We start from the raw sequence: 19,993 nt of genomic DNA on the forward strand, positions 1-19,993 counted from the left end.
TTAGTATGAATATGTTTTCTGCCTTATTAATAATTAGCTGCTTATATTTTTTACTTGAATCCTACAGCCATGTTTGTTCTTAACCTGTGTATCACTGGAACAGCCCTTGTTTTATGATATATAAGGATCCTCCTATATAGTTTGATACCCTTTTCTTGTGTTCATTGTTTTATTCTCTGTTTTGCAAACCTCTACTTTGTAATATCCCTTTGCACGTTACTAATATTAGTTCTCAGATTGCATTATATACATTACAATATTCTAAATACTTAAATTGTTAGTGACCGTGATCAAACACCCTATTGTTCTTATGTGTACAAAGAGAATATGTTTTTTAGACCCATGAATATTCACTTGTTATATGAACAAGAACCGGAAGAAAAGGCATTCTTTGCTTTGATCTTTTGATTTCATTCTGTTTAAAATGAAAGTTATACATAGATAAATTTTTATATATATATATGTATGTATACTTATATATATGTATATATTGATGTATATACATGTATGTATGTGTATAATACATATATATATGTATATATGATATATATATACAGTATATTGGAATTCAGGCAATAAAAGTGAAATGTAAATCGTACCGCTAGACTTTCATTACTTATCCTTTTTTGAAACAGGGCTGTTCCAGAGATTTCACTGAAATTGTGTTTCATGCATAATAGTACTGTAATTCTGTAGTTCTGGTTCTGATGGTGACAGATGGGGCTTGGGGCCAGTTCATATTTTTGTTCTTTTATTTTCTCTTTACATTTGGTGATTGCTTTCAATAGCTGCATGGATTTTTCTATCTTTTAACTTTCTAATATATATATATATATATATATACACAATTTTTGTACATCTTTATAGTCTCTGTAACAGCCTGAACTAACAGTAATGCCTTGTAGTGACAGTAGAGGGATTAAGCATGGTATAATTAGTTCATTAAAAGACAGTTCATGCCATATTTCTTGCTGTTGCTGCCTTAGGCAGAGACATAATGCACAGTTTATTGGTCTTAATGTTTTAAAGAAGGAAAGTTTGCTTGCAAGTAGAATTACTAGATGTTTACAAAGGTAAAAGGTCAGTTATGTGCTATTCTTTTATAGCCCCTAGTGATGTGTATCCCCTGTTTTGGGTGACCTACACGTTATTAGAATTTGCATTCTGTATTCTTCCCTGAATTTAAGGTGCTTCACAAAAGAATAAAAATCTGGAGGAAACCAGGCTAAATGCTGGAATGCTTTTATTTATAGCAAAGTAAGAGACAACAAACAATGCTTTTTAATCAACATTTGCTTTGTAGAGGTTGACATTGCTGATAGTAAAGGTTTGAAAATGATGGCCTAATATTTTAAAAACAATTTTTGACAACCAAGTGCAAAATGTTTGTATAGACAGGTTTAGTTGAACTGTTAATGTCTTTTAAAAGCCTAATTATAATTTTGCAGTAATTTTGAATCAGTAATAGGAAAATTTTCTCTTAATCACAGAAAGATTGCTTTACCATATATCATACAGTACTTCTTCAGATATATTTGTCCAGCAGTAATATTTCACATATTTGTCATTAAAACTTGCTCAGTATGATTATAAATAATTTGAAATAAACTTTTTCTCTTGGATAATTTTAAGGTAGATTTTTATGATAGGATTTTATTTTAGTTATTTTGTCCAAAGCTTGAATTTTTTTTTATATATTTTTTACTAGAAAACTGCTGTCACCCTCCTTTTTTCTTTGTTGAAGAAATCTGGTCATTAGTTTTGCAACATTTAATTTTTAAAGACAAGAAGAATTGTCGTGAAGATACTGAATTCCATAGCCATCACATTTGATCACACAAAGGCTAGTGTCGGGTATCTCTGTGCAAATTACTTTATTGTGAATACAAAATGCAATTTAAAAACTGAAGCACTAGCAACTGAGCAGATGGGCAATTTACAAAGAGGAATTTATTTAAAGTTTAAGGATAATTTCATCAGAATGAAGACTTAAAAAAGCAGTGAACAACATATTGATAAGGATTTTGTGATAGATATACAGTATAGTGATTGTAAAAGGTTTATGTACGACAAGTTTAACTTCACAACAAAAATTGCAAGCATAATGGGCAAATGTCAAACCGAGGTTAATATTTCTTCAAAAGTCCATACAGTAAATAAAACTCAAATTTTTTAATACTAGCTACACAGTTTGCTGAGGACAAAAAACACAAAAGAATTCATGAGTATTTGTCCCAGATAAACACTTGCCACTTAAGAGGCCTTTCATCCTACCTGTCTGGTCTGCAGAAGAATCAAGTTGTGGTTAGCCTAAGTTAATTTTTTACTAATAACTCATTGTTTATAATTAGCCCTTCCCATAATTATGAAATTCTCCAAGATGCAGCAGTCCTTTAAGGCAATAATTCTAGGCTTGAAAATCTTTGTTCATCATGTAAGATTCAAGATAGTCAGTCATGGCTTACAATGCAAACCCATGTGCATACCTCAGGAATTGAAAGGACATGAGGTTGAACACACTGTATCACATGGCAGTGACAATTTTTACCTGGGCAAAAGCCAACAAGGTTCATTCTACAAAGAAACAGTGAGACTGCAGGCAGCCTTAGGAAGAGCCATATTAGTTACTAATCTCAATCACAGGCTTCCAACATTTTGCACCTGTTGTCCGGGTCTAGCATATTTGACAGTAGATATGCATTTCTGTTTGACAATAGATATGCATATGTATCTTGGGAGAACTTGGAAGTCTGCATCTTCCTTCCATTGAGCATGATCTGGCACTTATAGACAGATCTTGGGTTTTAAGCAGTAGACCAGAGCCCTAATGCATCTTTGGCCACAAAAATGATTTGCCAATCTGCTGACACTTCTCACATATCTCCTGAGGAAGCTCTCAAAGTGGTCAAAGCTCCTGCAGCAGTTGGAGTTATTGAGATTCCACAGGAACCTGAAAATGCTGAACGTCACACCTGAGTCTATCCAGCAGCATCTTAGAAGAAGTTCTACGATCATCATCTACCAGGCAAAACTTGTTGAGTGACTAGTACAACAGAAAAAGTATCAAGCCAATCAGTACCACTGTTTCACAGATAGCTGTGTCTCTTTTTTATTCTGGAGACAGTAGAGGAAGTTGTTAGCCACAGCCTTAAAAAGTTTCAAGTGCACACTTTCTCAGGACAGTTACAGCATGAACCTGACCATTTTTGAAGGCCATAGGATCCTATAGATAGGATTTGTCATTGGTACCAAGGAGTTTTTTGAAGCCTCCATAAGGGCCTTTACTTCCTGCTTCTCTGGTTGACATAATGCTAAAGACAGTTTTTTCTGTCCTTTGCAACTTCAGAGCATATCAGTGAGATAATGAATGCGAGTTGGTAGGTCTTTCTTTTGAAGCCAACTTATCCCAAATCCCAGGTAGCTGGAGCCAAGCCAACGCCCTTTCCCACCCCATCACTTGCATACTATGCAAAAGACGAAGGGGGTCTTCTCTTTTGCCTTTCCAAATTCATTTGCCTTGTCCAACAATTTGTCTGTACAGTACCTTTGGAGAACATTAGGTGCTCCCAGCTTTTGGTAAGGTTCCGAGTTGTGTATGATTTGTCTTGGACCAAAATCATCCTTCCATTCATACATCATGATATTCTTTACAGCATAGGCTGTCTACATCACACTTATTGGACAAGTGTTGTCGTTATCAGAAGTAACTCTACGGCAACATGAAGCTCCCAACCTGTGGCATACCCTGATGGATCTGAAGCAGAAGGCAGACATAAATCAAAGTATATATAAAATATAAACCTCTTAGACATACTTTTACATGTCATAGTTTCTGTCTCACAAACACAACTCTTATATATTGTTGAGAGATGGGTTATGATGCTGAGGATCACTCTTGAGCCTTCATTTACATGGTATGAGTCTCAGTTAGCCAGCATTTGGTTGTTAGCTGCTAATAATATGCACTGCAGTGGGTTTGTGGTGGAACATAATTTCTTTCTAAAGAAATTTTTTTTTATACAAAACCATGTCATATAATGGAAAGTTCCACCCAACCCTACTAATTTCTCACTGTTCATGGATCTGACAGCCCAAATAATGAAATATATAGCTACTAGAAACCCTGGGATCTTTCCTAAAATTGACTGAAGCATCTGGGATGATTTCATTCCCACAAAAAGGACTTCTCATCCACACTTGAAGAAGGTGCACCGTAGAGTACCTCAAATATAGGGAGTTGTAACTTTTTGCTTTGTTCACCTGGACGTGTCCATTGCAGTTAAAAACTATGGGTTTATATAAGAAAAAAATAGTGAAGATACCTTACAGTACTCCAGCCTCTTATGGCATCACATGGAATCATTTTTCATACCACACTGAGCCATATCCTAAGAACTTTGGATGATTATGTGTGTTGTGAATTGTCATTGGCTTTAGAACATTTGTGGTGTGATTTTGAAGTGAATAAGTTTAACTGTGCATGTATTCAAACATGAATTGCCTCTCAAGGAAGGGGGGAGGGGAATTGTTGATTTTTCTTGAAGTGGACAAGAATTAGGGTGAGTAGCAAATATTTGTATTTTTGATTTTTGTGAAATAGAGGGTATTCAATCAATGTTGAGTCTAAAAAATATTGTTGTAGCAACAATATTTGGTTGAATAGGTAACAATCTCATGGAACATAACCTGGTGTTTTGTATAAGAAACACTGCTAGATAAACAATATTACCTAGTTGTCTGTGCGGTGTGAGTGCTCACTATTGTATACTGTATATCCAAGGAGAAGAAAATGTAGTGTATTGGTGAAAGCAGCCCAAACCTTGCAATTTATCCTTAAAAGAAAATTGCCATTGAACCTTTTAGTTACATCAGATTGTGTAGTACAGTATAGGGTTTTTGTTGATGGCAGAGGATAAGTAATTCTGTTATGTGAACAAAATTAAAAGAAAAATTCATAGGAAGGGAAACCAATTATGTATAGGCAGTGGGTAATTGATAGGGTGGAGGTTCAGTATAATCTGTAAATATTTGGAGGATAATTCAAATAAGGCCAAGGAGACATCTAAATGTAAAACAAGAATTTGCTCAGAAATGAAAATACTCTGAAGTCAACTATTTCATTGCATAGTATATAACATCTGTCTAGAAGTTACCCAGGGATTTCACTTTGATACATTGTAACTTCTTGTACTCATACTAATTTTTACCAGTTTGTTACAGTTGTATATATTAAATAAAATAATAGTCTACAAGGTAAAGTAATTCCCAGTAGAAGGGGCCTGTTTCCGATGCCAAAATACATTTTACCTCTCACCATGTTAAGCAGTTCTACTCAGCCTCATAGTGATATAAACTGATATCACTGATATGTATCAGTTTACACTGGCTTATTTGTTTCACAACAAGCCCTTTACCTTTACATATGATCATGCATTTCGTGTACATGAAATTGTCCTAGATGGCTCAGTCCCTTCTGAATAAAGGAACAAAATGGCCTTACTGTATATGCGTGAGCTGAACCTTAGGTATCAGGCAGGTACAAGAGTTATTATTTGAGTGTCAGTTGTAATAACCACTGATACCCCCAGACATTTCATTTCCCTTTTGTCAGGTTACATTCATTTTATCTTTCATTCTTTTCCCAAGCAGAAATATGTATTTCATTTAAACCTAACGCAATGATTAGGGTATCTTTCCTCAGTTTCAGGAAGCTCTTAGGACCCTGCAAAGAAGCAGAATCCTTGAACATGCCAGTTTCTTGCAGATGGAGTGTGATGATGCTTGAATAACTAATTTTTTTGTTGCTTGATATTCGTTTTTGTCTTGGAGGAATTCCTCTTTTGGAACAAAGTTTTTTCCATCCCTCATGGATTTAAAGAGGTTCTTGTAAACCAAGAAAGAAGAGTTTTCTACAGTCCCTCTATCAAAGTTTAGGAAGCAGAATTCTCCAATAAAATGTCTATATTCTTTTAGGACTGGGAGGAGTTTGGGTTACCTGCACAACCAGAACTAATAACGAGATTATGCAAGTTCTAATGGCCGCAGTCATGGATTCAATTTACTGCAGCATTGAGTCTTATACAATCAGCAAAATTATTCAAGTGTTGAGTCTGGTCAGTGTCTCTATGGCTGGCTGCCTAAGGAACTCGATGCACTGGCATTTCTTTGACTTTGCTTACTTTAAACTGTTCCAGTGGTCAAAAGCACCTCTTTTATCAAGAAGAGGAAACAAGATTGTGAAATTTGTTCCTATAAATTTCAAGCCAAGACCACTTTTGCCAGTATCCCTGTGGGGTCTGTGATGTTGTCAGTCAGATAGTAAAAACAAAGGAGAGGACTCTCGTGACTTAGTCCAAAAAAAGAATGAAGAGTCATCTGGAACATTGAGCTCCCAATTTCCAAATACTGCTGATATGATTGAAGACACCAAGGAATGAAAGCCAAGAAACACAGACAGCCTCCCAGTTACCTTCTTGGGCAAAGTTCAGATAAAATTCCTTTTAGTGGTAGCATCCTTAGAAATAGAAGGCAGCAGTTTTAGTTGTTTCTCTTTACCCAGAGGCTCTGTAGGTGTAAAGATAGAAGCCCACCTGCTAGACTTTCAGGTTGTGGAGACATGGCCCCTATGGGAGAGGGAGGCACACATAGTTATACAGAGCAGAAGGCCATACAGTACATATTTTGAGAGTCAGGAAGTCTTCATATAGGAAAGATGGAACAGCAGTACCCGACCCAGAAGATTGGTGGGCAGGAGGACTAATAACTGTTATGGCAATCGACAGTGAGATGCAGTCTAAGGTTGGTACCCCTGGTAGGCCTAACGAGGCCCAAATTCCTGATGTCTTTTGCTCATCCGATCCTGAAAGAGTAGAACAAGAATGCACTGTCTCCTTCCTCTCGGGTGGTGGGGGGGCCTCCCATTCCGAGAGAATGGGGGCAGCATAAGGTACAGTAACTCCTGACCCCTCTCCCAAAACTTCCAAAGGCGAAGCCATGGAAGAATGAGAAGGGGTAAAATCTTTGAATGGAGAAGCAAAGGGAGGATGATTGTTCAAGGAAGAGGAAGAACAGGGGGGTATCTTGTGAAGCATCCATCAAAGGAGAAAAGAACCCTTCCCAAGATGGCATCACTGACTTCCCCTATTCCACTTCTTCTTGGCAAAGATTCTCCATTGCTCAGGAGACCAAGAACAACACTCGGAGCAAAGATTAGTAACATTACATACATTCACTCTACATCTAAAGCAAATGGAATGATGATCGTTCTCAAAGGAAGCAAGGAAACGAGAAAAAGCAGAGTTGGCTACTCCGGAATATTTCCTCTGAGGCTTAGAAGGCTTTGATGGCTTTTGGGTTTGCATCACAAGACCAAAACACACACCCAGCCACATAATATACACAATATATGTAACAAAACAGAAAGAACACCGGCTCTGGCGGGAGGATGAAGAGACGTCCTACCAGTAAGGTGGTAAGAAGAAAATTGGCTACATCACGGGGTTCAAAGCAGGTTGACAACCAAGCCTCATGCGTACCGACAGATGAACCCCAGCGCCGCCTATTCCTTGCATTACAGTTTTGATTGTTTTTACTGGTTTCCAGCTGCTGCCAGAAGATTTATCCGTATGTTAAGACTGCAGATTTGTTAGGTATGTCCTTTGGCAGTGACAACTTCCCCTTAGCAATGGCCATAAAAGTAGGGATCTGAAGATCTGCATAAGCATGTACTGTATAGTACTGCAGTCTGCCTGCATTTTCTTTTATTATTTTTAGAAAGGCTGAGGAATATGGGATGATTCATGTGCATAAAATAAGGTTATTATGGGTAATGGGTGTATATGAAAAAAAAATTTTTTAAGATTTTTTTTTTTTTTTGAAAAATGTCTGTTTTCTGTTTTTATGCGCTTGCTCCACAGCCAGCAAACTCTTCAGCAAGTAATGGATAAAGTACTTTTATGCTTTACAAGTCCAAATAACCTTTGTAGGCAAATTTTTTTCTATTTTTTCCCTCTTCCTGTCTTTCAGTAGTTGAACTATCAGTAAGGGTTACAGAACGATATAAGAGTACAATGTGGGTGTGATACTGTATGATCTTGAAATGTAAAGCACTGCTGCCAGTGCTGATTCTTGGATAAAAATATTAATAGTTTCCTTTTACCTGACAGTGGCAGTTCTTATTTTCTTGATCATTGTCAGAAGCTCTCATATTTCACTATATTCATAAGCAGTTTTTTAATTAGGATTTTCACAGTTTTAAATTTTAAGCCTTTTTTGCTAGTACTAAATCCTCATCTATTCCATTACTCATTATAATTACTCTCCAACTAGTATTATCTTCAATATCAATATTTTTTGTCAGATTTTCCCTTTACAGGGTAAGACATGAAATGGGTTATCTCCATTGACTTCTTTTTTGTACACTTTCTGCAACAATTCCATCTGGTCCAGGGTTTCACCTGTGCCATTTTTAAATGGTGCTTGGGCCTTTCTACTTGTCTTTTTACTTGTATATATACTACTATTCTGACTAGGTGTTCCTCATCCCTTATTGCATGTCCATACCATCTCAGTTTCTGAGAACTCAGATTATTTTTCAGCACTGGACACTGCATCTTCCCACAATGTCGTCATTTGTAGGGACATTTCCCATGGAGCTCCAGCCTTGAATCTTTGCATTCTGTAATCAAACCATTCCAAAACCTCCTCCACCTTCTTCATTAGTAGTCATGGAGTAATGCAGATCTTATGCACTCATCATAGGTTGTTCTCTTGTTTACTACCAGAATAATTTTATTTACCAGTAATCAAGCAGTCTTTCCACTTCATCCAGGATATTGCTATTTTTCATATTGCCCTCTTAATACCTGTATTTCACAGTCCAGTGTGTCTCTTGAGTTAACATAAAAGTTGTACATCTTTTAAGGCCTGTCTTTCCACTACAACATGGTGCTCCACCTCCCTTTCTTTATTGTTTTCTAATAAAGATTTTGGTTACTGAAAGTCTCATATATGTATATTTTGTAGTCTTGAGCGTCTCCGTGATGCCATTATTTACACTCATCACATAGTAGTAAACACCCTATGGCCACTTTCATGGTTGTACCTTTCCTTTTGCATCCTTTCTAGTCCCTCTTTAGATTTTTTATTTTGCATATATTGATTTTTATCTTCTCACCATGCAACTTTTCCATCTTTTAAGTATTAGGGTTTTTGTTTAGCCTATAGCAGCTCTCAGGAACTGACCCTTTGCACTGCTCTGCACTGCTTTGTAGCATCAAAACCCTTAACACTGCAGTAAGATGTTTAAAAGTGAGCAGTTTAACATCACTACACCTCTGCAAATTGCCAAGGATAAATCTGTACCAAAATCACAGTCACTAAAGGTCGTGGTGGCAAATCTGATTCAAAGCTTGTGGAACATTACCATGATTTGCCTTTCGATGACGATCAAGATGATAATTACAGTGCTGAACATTGTTGGGGAAAGGAATCCACATCTTATAGAAATTTTATCCATGGTAAAGAATCCTGTGGCACTGATGACATCCAGACACCCATATATATAGCTATTCCAATAATGGTAGGTCAGAGAACTTGAGATTAGTAGTGATTTTATTGTGAATACATTATAACGTTATTGTATTTTTTTTAAGTTTTGCCAAAATATAAAGGTAAGAAGGAAGGAAAGAAAGGGACGTCAAAGTTACAAGTATTACCAAGTACAATATTGTAAACATGTTTAAGGGTGCAATACTTCGAATAATTTTAAAATGATTTCAAGTACGTTGTTAGCCATTGACAGGGTGGATGGGAGTATAGTATTGCACAGTACACAGTTGACTAATCAGTAGTCTTAGTTTTGAAGGAGTACAGCCTTACTTGTAAAGGTTAAACAGCTGGAAGGGTCTTGCCAGCTAATTTCCATTAGGTTTTGAATGCATATAAATGATAGGGCAGGTGGTGAAAGCAATTTTATCATATCTCGGTAATGTATATTAATTAATTTTTTCATACTCATACCTACATTTCACTTATAAATTATATTTAACACAGTAATCGTAAACCTTTTTGCCTCCAATATTTTTGCAAGATGTTAATAGGAAAAAAATGTAAAGTAATGATAACAATGATGAATATTAATGCATGAAGACAATTAAAAATAAATATGCAAACTCGCCAGTCTCATTTCCCTAGTTTGCTTTTTTGTGGTACTTTGGAAAAATTTAAACATGTTTTCGTTAAGGAAAATTTATAAATATGTTTAAGATTCATTTTAGAAAAAAAATTATATAAAGTAAAAAAATAAAAAAAACTGTATTCATAAAGGAACTGCTAAAATCTTGGGAGCAGTGAAAAGTTCAGTAAACATTCTGGTGTGCATTGGTAAAAAAATATAAAACACAGAAGCAATCTATGTGACGTTGATGGAGATTGTTTGTATGGTTAAATATGAATAAGTATCTGAGGATTTCACTTCCTATATGGGTTGAATTAACTTTGTGAATGAAAAAGTTATTTTTTAATCTTAACAGTCACCTGAATAATGACTGGTTTTGAGTTTTGAACCCATTCATTATTTAAGAAAAACCATACATTTATTCCTTGAAGGCACTGGAAGCATTTATACATATGGATAATTCTTGAAATGCAAAGAAAAAATCTGTCTGATAGAAGCTGACATTGAAAGTATTAGTATTGACTCAGTAAATGATCATTCTTATATTTGCAAACTTCCATCATCTGTATAAGTCTAATGCATACAATAGATCTTTTGGATATGATGGTTGTCATTTTATTAAGCTCTTATTTTGGGTATTACTCTTTGGAGGCTTTGTGATTAGCAGACATTTTGAACCTAAATATTATAATTTCTTTTAGGCACTGTTTTGAGCCTTCTTGTTGGTAGGCCTTGAGATTAGCCCTTCATAGCCTCTTGTTGCAAAGTTTAAATTTTCAGCTATTGTTTGCAATAAGTTAAGTAGCCTCTCTTTAAGAGGGAATGTTCATCATTCAAGAAGTACATTACCACCTACATTTCTCACTGGCACAAGATTTTTTTGCCAAATGACAAAAATACCTGACATTACATTATTTTTGTGGGTTTTTGCAATATTGGTTTATATCAGTCCAGGTATTTTAATTTCTAATTTTTCCCCCATTTTTAAAAAATTTTTACTTTATAAAATTTTTCTTTTATACCTTCAATGCAACAGATGTGTTTGCATGGAAATGCATTGTCTCAAAATGCATATTGAAATTTTTTGTGTGAGATGAATGAATTCATAATAGAGCATGCAAGAGTCTGTTACCCAGGTCTGCATTTGCTATCTTGAAAAATTTTTGCAGCATATCTTAGATAAGGTTTATATGTTGATACTATATAGATGGTGAATTTTTTTATGTGTGGGTAAAGAAAGACTGTTTGTGATATACACAGCATGTGTATTTTATCACCATCATCCTAGTTGGAGAAATATCATTATAAGCACTATATATATCCTTAACAAATCAGTTCTTCAGAATCTCTACCCGACCTTCCTGCTTTTCTATTATCAGCTCGTAATTCATGAGGTGTACTTTTCTGCTAACACATACACATTTCACCACCAGATCTTTTTCCAACTTAAGATTTTCTATCCTTTTATCGTCTTGATGGTATTTTTGCATAGGTATGTGCATTGTTGTGAATCTGATGTAAACTTATCCTAATTATACAATCCACCTTTACTTTGGTTATAGTATCTTGGGTATTAGTCATATGTATGGCAGACCTTTTGTTTACTGTAAAATGCTTTAGTACTGCTTTTAGTTCCAAGAATAGCACTGGTGAAATACCTGATGCTAGATTACAATACATGTTGCCATCATGAGATCTTTATCATCATTGTGATTTTGAGAAGGCCATAGATGAAAACATTAACTAAATAGGAATTCATATAGAAAGTGTGCAAGACAGAGAAAGTAAGGAGAACACATTTAGCACTCAACCCAGGAAAGGAAGAATTTGCCATAACATTAATTAATGATGACAGTGAAGTTTTGAAGCCAAAGTTAGATTAGCATGAAAGTTTTTTGTTTTCATTTACTGAATTGTTAAGTTCTGAAGTTTTGTTCTCTGATGATTACAACTTTGATTGGATGTAATGTCTGCATGATATTTTTAATAGCATATTGATATTAGCATAAGTCTCTATTCTTGAATATGATATGGAAATAGAACACAAGTCTTGTAAAGAGTCGGCACGATTATATGCAAAATTATCTTTTGGCTCTTTAAGCTTAGTTGAGAGGCCCCTGCCCTACCCTCTTTTTACAGCCATGCTGATTAGAATTATTTATATGAATATCGTGGAGGTGATTTTTCCTTGAGTACAATAGCAGTTGTAGTACCTTTTATTTCATTTCATTTAAATACGTGTTGATGCTGCTTATCAGTAACTATTTTCCCCTGCAACTAACATGTTTTTAGGTTGATATACTGTACTTCTGTTCTCATGTAAAGACAACCCTCAACATTTTTCAAAATCCTGTATTCTGGCTAAATATTGTATCTTAGGAAAAGTGAAAACTTTTTGCTTGATAAACGAATTTTTTTTGTACTAGATATTGCTCTGAGATATTCTTAAAAACTATCAGTATATATGGAAACTTGTATATCACTAGATTGTTTCAGTATATATAATGGAACTGAAAATTATAGCATTCTGTCAGTCATTTATATTCTTACTGATTTCCTCAAGCTCACATCAACTTCTTTCTTCAGTAGGAAGTTGAATAGTATAGGTCCAATAATTTAAAAGAGGTTTTTTATTTATTGCTCTGGGCTTCTTAAGACAACCACAGCCTTATCTTCAGCAGTATAATGAATGCAGGTGTAGAGAAAGGCTATCTTTGGGCAACAAAGTAAGTTGCAACCAGTCAGAATTTAGAGTTTGTGATTAACTTGAGCCATAACACTGGCATTTGAAGGTAGTACAGAGGTGGAAATATTGCTGTGGGCTCTGACAAATCAAGTGATGGGAGAAAGCAGCTTTGGTTTGAGGTAGTCTCAGATGAGTGGCAGGTGTTAAGTAGATGTTGAAGAGTAGGGAGGGTGAATAATTTCTTGTACTCAAGTTTTATTGTGTATAATTAGCTGATTTCGGAAGAAAGAGAAAAGGGAGACAAAGATCTATAAAATTCGCTCAAAAGTCTACAAAATTTTCTCCTCAGTATATATGGACACTCATTAGGGAGAGATGTCGAGATTGAGTCTTTTGATCAGTATTTTCCTTCCTGGTAACAAGAATGTCTTCTATGTAATGTCAGTCCTTGCAGTGCCTTTTTATGGTGTCATCTTGAAGATGGCAGGTGAAACACCTTGACAGATGAGCTCTTATCATCCCAATATTTAAAACTTTGTGCTACCCCACCTCACTTTGCCATGACTGCGATAAAAACTTGTGTGCTATCAAAAAAGACAAAGGATCTGATAAGGACCAACATGGTATACACTCCCACCTGTCAGTGAGGAGTATGGGTGCACAAAGCCTTGTATAATAGGATGACAAGGACTTCTCTGTCAAGGTGTCTCACCTGCCAACTGAAGAAGATGCCGTAAAGACACCCTCTGCAGAGACATCTACTGACACTAAGCCCCATTTTCCAGTCTCCTAATTGGTCAGACCTTCTACAGCATTGCCACCTCTGCCTTTACATTTGATATATTCTTGCCTCTGTCACAAATTAATCATCAACCCTGAATTGTGACTGGTTGCTACATGTCTGTGTGTCCCTTAGTTTTGCATAATTGTAGGCTTGGCATGTATCTGTGTTTGTAATAACTCTTGACAGATTGTCTTGAGATATCCAGATCACTTGCTCAGTCTCCTATTGAAGAAAGAACACTTTTGTGTAAGCTTGATAGAATTAGCAAGAAAATAATTGGTTGCCAACAGGTGTCATATGTATTGAAACTATAAAAGGGGAAAAATCTTCTATCCGTGATTTAAATCATGCGCTTAAACAGCAATCTGAGTTGCAGACTTTTATTTATGGAGAATAGAAGTATAGATAAGCTTTCATGATTTTTTTATCTATTGATTCCCTTTGACTTTTGGCATATATTTTGCTCTATCACATTCAAAGTCCATGTAAAAGTCTGCTTGGGGTCAAGCATTCATCATTCTCATGTGGTTAGCTTAGTTTATCTCAGTCCACATGTTGAGAAAGCATATTCTGTTTTTGAAATAATATTGAAATTATCTGCTATGGAAGCTACCAAGTTTATCATATAGATATTTTTAAAGATAATAATAATAATAATTGATATATATTGTAAAGATCAGTTCGGAAGAGGACATTACCAAGCATTGGGAAAAAGAAGCTAACGAATTAAATAGTTACATGCTTTGAACATCATCCTAATAATGAACTTTACTTATTATAGTTAATAATGAACTTTACTTATTATAGTTGAAAACATTCTTGTCAACTCTGATGATGGGCTTAGCATACTTAATAACAAACAAAGAGAAACATTAGGTATAGTACTGTTTGTAGGTGCTTTCATTGCATACCAAATAATTATTCTTCCATTCAGTTCAGTAATGTAATTGGAAAGATAGAAAATGAAATACTGTGCCAAGTACGTTATACTGTATAATAAGTGCTGAATATCGATATTTGAATGTAGTCTGGAAAATATTAATCAGTTTTATGGAAACAAAGTTGTACTCTCTCTCTCATCCTAAAATTCCCTTCACTCCAGTGTGTTTAACATGTTAATGTTCCTATATAAATTTATGCCTCAGTTCATCAATATATATTTCATTTTCCAATATCAGTTAAGCCTTCCTATGAAGTTATATGGGGAATCTTTGTTACTAGTGATAACTTAGCATCATTCCTGCTGAATGAGTGAAATACGCTCCAGTTCAGCTGACAGGCAAAGCTTTATTATCTTCACAAAACTGCAGCTGTATGAAGGATTCTAGTTTCAATAAAGAGAGTCATTATTTTTCAGCAGTGAATGTCTGTATAAATGTAAGCCAAATGAATAATTCAAGTTTTACTCATGTTGCATGCAGGTGTGAATAATACTGTGATTGTTGAATAATTTAGCTACAGAAGTTGTATTTAAATCATTAGCATAATCATGATGGGCTAACATTAAGCTCTTCCCCCATTCGAGAGTTGCCAGATATCAGTTTATTGAACACTTTCCATCTGGTATTTTAAGAAAACTGTTATCTCAGATATTAGTAGTGGTAAGCTGGCAAGTGTTTTATCTGATACACATATTGGTGAGGTTTAATTTATGAAGAATTCATGTAAAAAAAAAGAGCATCATGAATGAGGTTCCTTGTATCATTACAGTAGAAATGTAGAAAAATCATCATAGATATGAAAGGTCAGCTCTCAGGAAAACCAGAAAAAAAGAAAATAACAGGTAACAATATTGTCAAGAAGGAAGGAAGAGATAGGGTCATGGTCTGTCCTTGAATAAATTGTGTATTTGCAAGTATTTTTGTGTATAATGGATTTGTGGGAATAGAGTAAATCTCTACTTTTACTACAGATCCTTACAAAGGAAAACCATATCCCAGCATTTGTAGCATCATTTAATTTTCTTTGATTTTTTGAGAAATGAATTCAGTACTATAGATTATATACCCTCCTGTTTCTCTCTCCACATGCAGTATCAGTTGGTGAAGCATGCATAATCAGTGTACCATTATGAATGAAAATAATCAATCAGTGTACCAGTCCTGTAAAGCAAAGTGCAGTGATATGTTTTGTTTTACTCTTAGTATGTATTGTTCTTTGTATGTATAATTTTATACATATTGTAAAAATTACTGAAGAATTAGATAAGGTGCATGCAATTTAATATTGCCAAGTTATATTGGGAGTCACTGCATGAAGTTTTGCATATGCTGTTAGTACAGTTAATGCAGTGTGTGAAAAATTTAACATTACAATTTTAATTTTTACCTTACGTTTGGAGGATATAAGGCCAATATTTTCTGCCTTCATTTTTCTGTATTTTGTTCACACATTTTCTTGTCCTGCTGTTTATATTCTTAATTTTTCTTGCGGACAGTGTCAGTTTATTCTGTAATACAGTTATTCAGGAAGAGGTGCCATTATCATTTTTAAATGGAATTTGTAAAAGATGCATCATTTGAATGCATTTTATGCAAAAAATTGCAGTATACAAAGCTGGTTTGTGCTGCTTGACAGAAATTCAGCCGTAAACAATGATATTCTGATTTTTTTTCAGAATTTTATGGCAGTTCTCCTGTTTTGTATATAACTAGAATTTTGTCTGCTAATAACCCTTGATACTGTGTTTGTTCATGCTTATTCTTGCATTTTACTGTACTTCTTTCTTTTATGATATGCATAATCCATTGTGTCCTTGTATAGAGTGTCCTGTGTTTCAGTATTTAAGTACAATCTTTCCTCCAGATTCTTCCAGGGAACTGATTCCAGGTCTTGGAGAAAGAGAGAGGCATTCAAGTGCATCATCTCATTGTTCCCAAGACTCCCAAGAAAATGCTGCTGAGCAAGCTTCTGGTGGCCATTCAGCAACACTTTTTACACGACCTCCCCTTGAGGACAGGTAATTGTGGTTAATCTGGAAGTTAAAATGAGATCATGGTGAGATTGTACAGAATGTAGGTTGATGTGCATGTTGGTCTGCAATGGAGACTGTAAATATGTTCAACCAACCATCCTGTTTGTATGATATTTTATCTAAAGTGTGTTGCATTACTGTGTTTCACATTTACTAACTTCAGCTGTATGTTATAATTAGAACTATTGTTATTGTACTATAAAGTAGTTTAAAGAAGCCACTAAGTTATTTCAGCTGTTTAAAACATTTTTATTCTGAAATGGGAGTGAAGGAAAACTTGTTTATTCTCACAGATCCAAATATGAGAAGTTACAAAATGCTCACGATGAAGAGAGTGAAGAGGAAGGAGATGATGGAGTCATCAGCCAACCCAGAGAAAGCCAAAAACAATCTGTAGCCCAGGTACCAGCAAGGAAAGCACTAGAGGGTCACTACCGAAGACGACGTAAAGAAAAAACTCATAAAAGCCATCACCACCATTCCAAAGAGAAAGATGCAGAAGGTGGTAAACCTGATGGGGTTTTTATTTGCAGTGTTTCGGATGATGATTCCATTGGGTCAGCGAGTGATTTAAAAGCAAGGATTAATGATGAATATGATTATGATAACTGTGACAGGGGTGATATATCAGAAACTATCAGTTCATCCGTCTATCATGCTGAATGTGAAAGTGTAACGACACATGAAGATGATGCAAGAGTAGAGGGATGTGATCCAACCCAGTTGGTTCGTCGTGGCCCAAAGCCAAGCAGAGCAGCCATGAGAGCTCGTGCAAAAGCTCTCCAAGAGCAAGAAAACAGAAAGTGCCCTCCTGATAGGTTGCTAGGTCATGAGTATGGTGAAAAGCCGTTGCTTCAAGATGATGAATTAGATTCTGGTGAAGAAGAAGGTAAGTTATCTGAGGAGGATAATGATCACCAAAGTGAGCATCAACCAGTACACCAGCAAGATCAGGCCCCTCTCCGGTCAAGTATTTTTCAAGTCCCCAGACCTTTTAGGAAAACCTCTTTAGATGAATCTTATAAACAAAAAGAACATTGTGCAGATGAAGATGTATTTGCTTTAGCACCTTTCAAAACTTCCTTAAAAAAATTAAATAAAAAAGTATTCCATAGTAGAAGTCAACCTTCCAGCAACACTGTTTCTCCATTAGAAGCATCAAGTCAACTTGTAACACCACCTATGGCTAACACATCCCCAGCACCAGCCCACATGAGCAGTCCTGAAGTATTAGAGCAAGTTGTTGAACCTATTAGATTACCTGTACAAGCTGACATTATATATGAAGAGTCTCCAAGTGAGGAGTATCCTATATATGAAAATGTTGTTATCAATCCAAGCAATAGTACAACTGAAAATGGGGTAGTAGCTCCCAGGTATCATCATTATGAAAATATTCCAGGGCCTTATTCAGTCTTAGCTTCCTATGATACACCTGCTGTTGTTAATCCTGTTCCTACAAAAAATCCTTTTGTCAATCCTTTCATTGGTGATGAACAAGGTGTTTTGCCTACTGATGCAGTTGATCCCACTCTTCAGTCATCAAGTTCTTGCATTAATGAACAAAATCACCCCTCTAATCAACAAAGTATTGCTCAGCAACCAAATCAAGGTCTTATATCCCATAGTATAGATTCCATTACACCAACCTCAGTAGTTGGATCAGTAAGTTCTCCTTCTTTGCAAAATACAGATCTTTTTGGTTCAACTCCCTTTAGTGATGTAACTATGTCATCAGCTACACCAGTTGATACCAAAGAATTTTCTTCCATGAATCAAACAACAGTGAATGGAAGCATTGCACAATTTTCAAATAATACTCAGTCTGCATATTATACCCAACCAGTAGATGTTAATGCCCATATTCCTGTACACACATCCACACCACGCTCACTGAAAATTCAGCCAATGTCTGCAAGTAGAGAGACATATTCAACTGAAGTAGATGATGCAGACTTATTTGGTGCTGTGCCTTTTAAACCTGTTATTGGTCACCAGCATAGACCATTTCAGAGTTCTTGTGGTAAGAGTCAGACTTTACCTGCCAATATGAATTCTGTGTTTCAAGCTCAGATGGCTCAAATGGCAAAGGAAGGTGGTCATGATAAATTTTTTGGAGATTTCAAGGCTCCAAAATCTCTTCGAAAATCAACTCCCCCTAGTTTCCGTAAACCGAGAACAACCCATCAGAAACTGTCTGATTCAGATACTTCTAGTGATGATGGTGTTGCAATGGCAAGCAGAAAACCAAAGCACAGAGACAGAAGTAAAGACAGATTGAAGTATAAGAATATAAGTGAAGAATTTGAAGAAGAAAATATGATGGTTCTTCCAGTAAAACAATTTGGGCACTTGAAAAAGGAAAAGATCAGTAAAAAAGGTAAAAAACATGATAAATCTGACAAGAAAGTTGAGAAGACTGAAAAGAAGCCAGAAAAAAATTCAAGTTTTGAGTCAGCGGGGATCTCTAACATGAGCTTTGAAGATTTTACGTTAGAAGAAAACAGACGTGAAGTTGAGAGAACCCGTCGAGAATCAGACAGGAGTCGACAGGAGATCGAGAAAGTTGAAGATTCATTACAAAGCCCTGAAGAAGATGATTCAGACTTGAGAATGACAGGTGGTACTAGATTTGGTTCATTAAAACGTGGCATAAATCCTTTTTCTAAATTAGGTCGCTAATAACGTTAGTATGGTATCGTGCTGTATATTCAACAAGAAATGATTCCAGGAGTAAGTAGCCTGTGGTGTTTTTCTTCCATAGATATATAGATGATAAAGCTCTAAATCTCTACTGTAGCTGGAGTGGAAGACTATTTTATGTAAATCTCCAATCATAATGGGTCCTTGACAATTGTGTGATATTGAAACAATTCTACAACGTTTTCCTTTGCTCTTGTTAGGCTAATCTGCTAATTATCTATACTTATAGCTACTTTTCATAAATTTTTTTACTGAGGTGGCAGAAACATATCTGGTTTTAATATAGAATTAAAGGGTGTTAAATATTGTTCACAGCATTTTTATCATGATAATTAGGATACCGTATATTTTAAAAGATTATAGGAGTTTTTATGAATGTGGGATGCTTATGTTTTCTTTGTGGTAAACAGTTTTTTGGGTTGCATTATAAGGTATTGTAAACAACTTTTTTCAAACCTGTTGTGACTGACAGTGATGAAATGTAAAACTGAAATGACCACAGAGTAAATCATAATATATTTAATTCTGAAATGTACTGGATAAGAAACTCATGTGCTTACGAGATTTCTTTACTGTGTTATTCCAAGAAGTTGTAAAAAGAGTATATGGAATAATGAGTCAAATAATTTCAGACATACAACTTTTAATGAAATTTTACAAAAAAAAAAA

The 19,993-nt window shown here is 35.4% G+C and overlaps 1 protein-coding gene across 2 annotated transcripts in view; it reads left to right on the forward strand.

Moving 5' to 3' along the window:
- Positions 1–19,993, forward strand: part of Nak (Numb-associated kinase) — a 94,823-nt gene extending 74,830 nt beyond the window's left edge. For both annotated transcript variants that reach the window (XM_067106498.1, XM_067106499.1), the window contains exons 15-16: positions 16,453–16,606; positions 16,915–19,993. In XM_067106498.1, coding sequence (XP_066962599.1) covers positions 16,453–16,606; positions 16,915–19,303 — 2,543 coding nt within the window. In that variant the 3' untranslated portion in view covers positions 19,304–19,993. The remainder of the gene's footprint in view (positions 1–16,452; positions 16,607–16,914) is intronic.

The sequence above is a fragment of the Macrobrachium rosenbergii genome, chromosome 7 (genome assembly GCF_040412425.1).
Source record: "Macrobrachium rosenbergii isolate ZJJX-2024 chromosome 7, ASM4041242v1, whole genome shotgun sequence".
In the NCBI taxonomy this organism is placed as follows: Eukaryota; Metazoa; Arthropoda; class Malacostraca; order Decapoda; family Palaemonidae; genus Macrobrachium; species Macrobrachium rosenbergii.